The sequence below is a fragment of the Cynara cardunculus genome, unplaced genomic scaffold (assembly GCF_001531365.2).
Source record: "Cynara cardunculus var. scolymus isolate 2C unplaced genomic scaffold, CcrdV1 Un_Scaffold_3590, whole genome shotgun sequence".
In the NCBI taxonomy this organism is placed as follows: domain Eukaryota; kingdom Viridiplantae; phylum Streptophyta; class Magnoliopsida; order Asterales; family Asteraceae; genus Cynara; species Cynara cardunculus.
In genome coordinates, this window is record NW_020201533.1 from 46,288 (window position 1) to 55,275 (window position 8,988).

Consider the following 8,988-nt stretch of genomic DNA (forward strand, 5'->3'; position numbering starts at 1 on the left):
TTATATATTTTAATTTTTTAATGTTTTATTTGTATTAGTTAATATATTATATTATCAAAGATTTGTTTCAATTATATTTAAAAATATTATTATTGATTAATTTTTCAAGATACTATTTTTGATCATTTTACATTCTCACAACTAGTTTTGTCAAACATAATTTATTTATCAGTTAACAGACGATTTATCAGCCATCAGCTAGTTTATCAACTACCAACTAGCTTATCAACTAGTTTGCTAAATATAGCTTTAGTAAAATTTCAATAAACTAAAAAAGCAAATAACCTTTTATTTATAACATAAAATTATTATAACATTATAGTTATAAAAAAATATTGTTAGATTATTTATCAATTTTATTTTATTATATACAAATTAATTATCAACTACGTATAAACAAATTATTCACCTCATTTTAAATTGAGAAAATTACTCTGTCAATCTTCTACTCTCTCTTAATATGGATCCTAATAATCCAAATTAGTATATAAATTTGTTGAATTAACCCATTCTTCACCTAAATACAACAAATATACAAGCTCAACTGAATTTCCTACCATATCGATCTATTATCTCAACCGCCTCTAAATTTTGAAGTTCGTCGCAATTTTCAATGTCAACACCACGTTACGTGCATGCTCAAGATCCTTCTCACGGTACATCGAATATTTGAAGTTTTTTATTTTCGTCAAACACCCATTCAATGTTTACGTATCACTGTACGGATCCTTCTTTCATCCTGCACAACCAAATCCATATATACCTATATGTCCATCACAACCCACGTCGTATGATTTTTTGAAGTTCCAAAATTTTCTTTCCAAGAAAGTTTAGAAAATATAAATCTTGACGAAACAACGAGCAATCATTCGGAACAATAAATAAAGGAAAATGGAGCTGTATAGATTGTAGAAGATGAATTACATGTGAGTGTTTGACTCACTATTTCCTTGTGGCTTCGTTTATTACTTCAGAATAACTAATCGTCGTTTCATCAAGATTTATATTTTCTAACCCTTTTTGGGTACATATATGGATTTAGTTGTGCAGAATTAAGAAAAACATTGAATATTAAGTGTTCGACGAAAATTAAAAAACCACCAACATTTGATGTACCCCACGAAGAATCTTGAGTGTGCACGTAAAGTGGTGGAAATAGTTTCGATGACGAAAATTGTGATGAACTTCAAAATTTAGCAAACGGCTGAGATAATAGATATGGTACGAAATTCAATTGAGCTTCTATATTTGTTGTACTCGGTGAACTTGTATGATGAACCATTGAGTCCAACAAATTCATAGAGTAATCTGGATGATTGTGATCTATATTAAAAGAAAGTAGAAGATTGAACGATAAAAGTCTTAATTTCAAATGAAGTGTATGATTTTTTTATAGGTAGAAATTAGTAATTAGTTTGCATAGGTAGAAGTTGGTAATTAATTTGTGTAAATAGAAATTGGTAATTAATCTGTATAGGTAGAAATAAAATAATACTGATAAAATTAATCAACAATATTTTTATATTCATAATATTATAATAATTTGTGTTGTAATTAATCTTTATGGACGTTAAAAGTAGGAACCAAGACCGTTATGAAATGATCAACGTGAGGGACCGAATCTGAGTATATAAGTTTAGGAATAATATCCATTAAAAGCGACAAATATTATGGAGAAAAAGTGAACTTTACTCGTTTACAAAAACATTTCAAGTTTTACGTTGTTATTGTTTATGTAACGAATAAAATGGATATTTTATAATAATTTAAAGTTTTTTTATGTATTACTGATCTATACTAAATGAATTAATAGTTTTATTCTTTATAAATATTAAGAGTTTATAAGGAAAAAATTTAAATGATTTATAATATAACTGGAAAGGTACTCGTGAATACATCTTGATTTTAATATTTCATTATATTATTTATCTCGGTCGATCTTTATAATATGATCTTATGTGATTTTAAAAAGACGATAATGTTTTTATTTTTGAATAAAATATACATTTAAAGATATCATAAAAATTTGACAAAAATATATCGATATTGGTATTAAATTAACTATTTAAAATTCCTATTTTCTGTTTAATTTTTTTAATTTAATTTAGATTCAATAACAAAGTAATTTATATTTGATTTAATAATATAATTTTTTTATAAAGATAATAATTAATTATCTTGTAAGAACTCGATAATTATTCTAATTATATTTTAGATTTTAAAATGAGATGTTTATTCTCTATTTGATTGTGTTTAGCCAAAGTTAGTTACACGAATTTAAATATGAAACTTTAATAAGTTGTACTTATGCATAATTTACTTGTAATCTTGAACTTTAAGTAATATGCATCAATATACAGTACTTCATATATAAAAAATAATTTTTAAGAGTTTTTGTCAAATATTTTATAATATAGTATAGATATAATACAGATATGATAATATTATGTTTTTTCCTTAAAGTTTTTTTTATTGATAATTGAAATAATTTAGAAACATATCATTGCAATATCTTCTCTCTCTCTTCTTCCAAATATGGAGGATTTTCCATTATCTTATGTTTTTTTTTCTATATTTTAGTGTAGTATTTAGCATAGTTGTTGAAGCAAATTTTGTCTGAATCTTCAAAATTTCTAAAATAGGATAGCTGTTAGGGAAAAAAAATTATACCCTACAACATTATCACTTATTATTGTTTAAAAAAAAGACTTGTGGGCATCTTTTATTCTCCTTTTTTCTTTGAGATATAAAGTGGTTAGGGATCGTTGATCAACATAAACTAGATACGCATTTATCGTGAAAGAGTAATGAAGCTTCGTTCCTCAGCAAAGTGTTCATTTCTCTTTTATCAGGTTTCATTCTCTTTCTTTTTTGATTGGATGATGGAAAATCCAGCAAGCTACGGCTTTCAGAGACCAGTATTCCCCATAGACACGGCCATTTTCGGCATCTTCACTGATTCCCCTCTTCTCAAAGCCCTTCGAGAGGAAGATGAATGTCAATGTCCCCTTTTCCTCTCGACAAAACAGAAAGTGAGCTTTTTCCTTCCTCACCTGTTGAGACAGATAGTTGACTTATTTCATCCATGTCCCAATTCCATTCATTTAATATCTTTTTGGTGTCATTGACATAACAGATGTCATCCTATTCACTTGCTTTATGAGCATGGTTTCCAGTTATCAACATAGCATGCATAGTATAAACGTCTCGTACCCGGTAAGTGTTTATGGGTTTGTTTAGGATTGCTTTTAGATTCAATTATTTTGAATTATATAGGGGTTTTATCACAAATTTTTAATGGGTCTGCATAAATTTGTTCTTGTGTTCATGATTTAGATTTATTTTTGTTCTTGTGTTAATGGTTTTGCATTTTGAATGGATATGTTTAACTTTTTGTATAAACTTGTTTGTGTATTTATCAAATGGATACCCATGACTTTCGAATGAAGCTTGTTGGAATAGCTAAGATGGAAAGGGGTGAGGGAGACAAGAGGGACAAGTGGCAATTCTTGATTGGTCTTTGAAAATGTTTTCTATTATATAATTGAGAAAATGAGTAAAATAACTAAAATATTCTTATGGTCACATTTGGTTTGCAGAATGTTTTTAGATGTAATAGAATCTGTTATAGAAATTTGAATTTGAAGAAATTGGAATGAAATGTTGTTAGGTTTGACTATATGTTTGTTTCGCAGAATTGGAATGGAATTTATTAAAGAACTTGGAATCTGTCTGTTTAGTTCACAAAATGTAGTTTGGAATTGAAATGAAATTCTGGTAAATGACTAAAATACTCTTTTTGATAAATTAATTTTTTTAAACTAAAAATACTATAATAAGATAATCATTAAATATTTTAATATATAAAACAATATCAAAATACATAACCCAAATATAACCATAAACCAAATAACATTATTAAATTGATATTAAAATTGCTTCAAAATCCATAAAACATGTTCAAAATAATTATATGCCACCATTATTAAACAATCGTACATATGACGCCAAAATACCAAAGCATGTTCAAATACATGTTCCAAAAGCTATTAAGCATCATAGTTCTCGAAAAAGAGCTAAATCATCAAACACAATCATTCTTGCAAAATATACCTCACAAACTCTTCTCGAGCTTCTCCTTCATAGTTCTAAAAGTTTAACACGGATTCAGGTTCACGTGTTATTTTTCTCTGTGCTGTAAACTTTTCCATCAAAGTAAGATTCATTTTGGCAAGTTCAGAACAAACCACGGAATTCTTTTAATGTAAATTCATCTCAACTTGCACCACCTAGAATATTCTAGAACCAAGAAAAAAAAACAGTCATTACACATATTTAATTTACTACATGAACACCAAAAAAAGTTTTAATGATATTTACTTGGAACCATTTCCATCTTCAATCAATAGAGTCCTCAAGAACAGTTTTGGGTTTCTTAAGTAAATGTGGGTGCAATCTACTAACCGCGTTGCAAACTCGAGTAAATAGTGTACTAATTGTTTCTCTCAAACGATGAAAACAACATGTGACAACCCTATTCTTAACATTATGAGCAACCATGTGAAGGAAAATGGCAACTTGTTCACCGGTATCCATATTCCTAGTTGCTCATAACCCTCTTAATATTTCAAGTATATCACATAACTTCTTGAAACACCTTCTACCCATCCTAAGTTATGATATGCACATGGTGTCACTATTGTAGGCATACCTATGCAATATTGTAGACCGATCCATATTTGAACACGAATAATGAATACGGGGTATATCCCTTCTATGTTTGGCTACTAAACAACAAACTGGTATAAAAAAACCAAGTAATAACGCTCATAGCTTCTTCCAAAAACAATCGCAGAAAATATGAAGCAGTTGTGTTGATCCTTCTGATGAATAGGTGTATGAGGTTGTAATGGCTACTTTATTATTTGTTTCACAACAAATCCTATAAAGAAAATATATCACTTGTTACTAAAATGCAACCAAACAACTCTAGTATGTAAAACAGTGGAGGAGATTAGTGCTAAAAGCATGCAATATAGTTAGATAATTTTATATTTTCTGCTATTCAGCATATAAAACAACAAACAGCAATTCATCATTTATGCTTAATTAAGAAAAGAACAGATGCATGCCCTTAGTGGTTCTTAACCGCATCGGAATGAAATCATGCAGTCGACTGCTTTAAATAAGCAATAACATCAGCTCGATCGTGTGGTTCCTTCAGTCCAGGAAAAAACTTTTTCGTTCCAGGGATGTACTGCGTAAAACATCATCTTCACAATCAGAAATAGACACAGGAAACAAGTAGATGAAAAAGTGAATATCATGGAAAGGTCATAGGTCATGAAAAGGGAACCTTTCATTACAAAACAAGTTCTTTTTTTGTTCAGCCAAGCGGGCAAGGAGGTCGCCATCCTTATAGAATGAGTGGAAGGTTTGGAGTTCGACTCCAGGCACCACTCGCTGATATGTGATTCACCTCCCCCATAATGGCCTTGGGACGGTCCGATGGATACGCTCCAAAAGGTGGCATTATACCTTTTTGGAGCTCAATCAGCTTAATCAGTATTATATATCTGTTTAAAAAACTGCAAGCCTTATCGAGTGGTAAACTACTATCTTGCTAAAAACAACTACCTGGTGCACAAAGCAATAACATTTAGTGGTTACAGAATTCATCAAAATTCATGAAATAATGTGAATTTGTTGAGAAACATTTCAAAATAAGCAAAATGTATACCTTCTTAGGGTTTAGCAAGTAGTCATAGAGTGTATTTTCTGCCCATACCACATCCATGTCCTTGTTGGCAGCAGAATAAGAATACCCTGCTGTGCTGCCAGACTGGCTTCCAAACAGACCATTCAAATTTGGCCCTGAATTTCACACTTGCAACATCAGCATACTCAAAGACCTCAACATACTCAAAGAAATCATCAAACAGAAGTGAAAACTGGAAAGCAAATTGCATTAGCAACCACACTTTTATGAGAGAAAAGTATGAAAAAGCATATTAGATAGCTCCTTGTAAAATTATGTATATATATATATATATATATATATATGTGATATTTACAAAATTATATTTTACAGCCCAAAAATATGTATATTTTTTAGTCTAATGTACAACCCAAAAATTAAATACATGTATCACTTGTCCAATTTATAGCTTAAACTTAATTCAACTATTGTCTAGGTCAAGTACAATAGGACCAATACTGCAATTCAATTCACTGATTTAGTTCTCGACTTCACGTTCTCCTATTGTCTACTCGTCTAGCGTCCCAAAATCTGCAAATCGTGACTGCCATGTGCCGACCGGACTGCTCTCGTTCTCGTCCCCGATTCGTACTCCCAATTTTGGTTCTTGAGTTCCCGAATCCTTTTCTGCTTGCTACGGCCTATGGGACTGTGGTTGCTTACTTGCTACGGGATTGTGGTTGCTGTGAGCCTATGAGTGAATCATTTTTTTGCTTGCTACAGGTATGGCTTCTGTCACTCGTTTTCAGCTAGTTCCTGTTTGGCTGCTTGTTTTCTGCTACTTCTAAACAACATTTTATTGAATAAAAACTCCTTGAAACTTACTTGTCTATTAGATCATATGCTTCATAGCTCATGTGGTTTACTGGTTTGCATATTTTCTGAAAATGTTATCCTTAATTGACTATGTATAGGAGCAATGAAAAATACTCCTAAACCTCCAAAAATCGAAGACAATGATGAACCAAACTCATCTAAGAAAAGGGGTGGTAGATTTTCAAACGTTTGGGATCACTTTTTAAAAAAGGACTCTAAATGTGTCTATAATTATTGTAGAATATGTTTACCATAACAAGAAAATTGGCACAAGTTCTTTGGATGAAAGGGAATAATGAGGGGATTCAAATAAGTGAATATTTGGATGAAATTTCCTCTTATGACTTTCTTGAAGAATATAAATTTAACAATGGTTATTTTTTCAAGCTTATATATTCTTAATAAATTGTTTCATATTCTTTTTGAATTGTAGATAAACCAAGGAGAATGCAACATCGCAATCGGGAAGGTCCAAGACGGTCGTACTTGATTGAGGATTTGAATCAGATGCTATCATTTAAACTTTAGAAATTTGAATCCAAAACTTGAGGATTTAGATATATTTTTGGATGATTGTAATAATTAATGACTTTTTCGGGTATAATTTTAGTATTACTAATCATATTTCATTTGTCAGATTTATGAACTTTCGTAACCCATTATGCTTTTGAATGGGTTGGGTTGGGTTGAGATTTTCCAAACCACCATAACTGGGTTGGGTTGGATTGTAAAAATGTCAAAAACCATCCAATCCAGCCCAACCCAATCCAACCCGCATAGACCCTAGTTGGAAGGCGTGCATGACAACGGAGAGAATATTGCCATGGACACACCTAGAGTAGAGAATACGGTGGCACGTGCTACCATATTATTCGTCCATCAAAGGGTAAAAAAATTTAGGTTCGTGAAAAATGCAACCGTATTAATTTGTTGTGTGTTACCGTATGTATTTTGAAACTACAATGAGAACAAGTTTTATTTGGTAGAGTTGGTTTGCAAGGCTTTTATTCCACCCCAACCCAAGTTTAAATCATGTTGATATCATTTTCTTAGTCAAATGGTACCACCGTTTGAAAAAAAAAATTGTACATTTGTTCCTTATAGTCAAATGGTGCCACTGTTTGAAATTTTTTCCATATTATCTTTTTCTGATAGTCAAAAGGTGCCATTATTTGGAAAAAAATTCCGAGTCTGTCCCTGAATATTGCAAAAAAGGGATCGCATATAAACACACTTCAAAACACGCATATATATCGGAATTTTAGTTTCATTTCCAGAAAATCCTGTGCAATTAAGATGCAGAGGGGAAGGATTACGACGTCAAGATCGTCACATTCTTAAAATAATAATAATACAGGAGAAAATCTTCGACAAAATAGGAGGGTAAACTATGCTATTTGTCTATTTCATCTTCATGTACTAATAATAGAAAACCAGAGTAACCATGGAATGCAAACGCACATCAAACTATTCTATTTCTAGGGTTAGAGAAGGAGGTAAGAACCTTGCTTGTGGCCGGCCCCTTTTTCGACGGTGTGGCACTGAGCGCACTTCGTTTTGAATACCTTCTCCCCAACTGTAGCATCGCCTGCTGCTGCTTCTTCAAATGACGCCATTAGAGTCGTAGGGTTTCGACTTTTTACAGAGACGAAGAATCCTTTCGAGACCTTTCAACTTGGGGAAGTGGTAATGGCAAACTATGAACAGGTTCGTTGAATGCTTTGAAAATCATGCAATATTTAAATTCTATAAAACATCAAATGGATGTAATAATATATTATATTTAATTATTTAATATATTAATAAATTATCATTATATATCAAGTGTGTATATATAATTTGTACATGGCATTCACACACATCATATGTTATTATCTATATCTATATTATTATTTTCTAAACTCTAAACCCTAAACCCTAAACTGTGGTTTGTGGTCTTAAACTATGGTCTGTTACACAATATCGACAACTTATAGAGATTAAAATGGGCATGTCCATTTTGACAAAAAAAAATATGAAATATCTATCTAAAAAATGCTTGGGAAAAAAAAGCTAAGAAGAGGCTTTACAACATAATTCAATACAAAAACACCAACCCCCGGCATTCTCCATGGTAAAAATACCAACATAAAACCAATTTCTTACAAAAGTAACACAAAATGAAATAGGAGCAAAAATTTAGAACTCAAAACTCAAATAGATGGTTGAAACATGAAATTTAAAATAAAAAGTAACTAATTGATGGAACAGGGCAATAAAATTACTTGGAAAGCAATAAATGGAAATCGATGGGAAGAACAAGGGAAACACCTGGAAAGCAATCGATGGAAATCGTATGTCAAACTGTGGTCTGTTACAAAAACTTGGAACTCAAAAACAGGAGCAAAAGTAACACAAAACTCAAACACTGGAAT

General features: G+C 31.1%; 1 protein-coding gene across 1 annotated transcript; it reads right to left on the minus strand.

Moving 5' to 3' along the window:
* Positions 1 to 5,014: 5,014 nt before the first annotated feature.
* LOC112503697 (cytochrome c-like) lies at positions 5,015 to 8,280 on the minus strand. The gene is made up of 3 exons (XM_025107684.1): positions 8,079 to 8,280; positions 5,741 to 5,874; positions 5,015 to 5,257 (listed from the first exon to the last, which is right to left on the minus strand). Exons 1-3 carry the CDS (start codon positions 8,188 to 8,190, stop codon positions 5,165 to 5,167), a joined length of 339 nt encoding a protein of 112 aa, XP_024963452.1. The 5' UTR covers positions 8,191 to 8,280; the 3' UTR covers positions 5,015 to 5,164.
* Between the last annotated feature and the right edge of the window lie 708 nt (positions 8,281 to 8,988).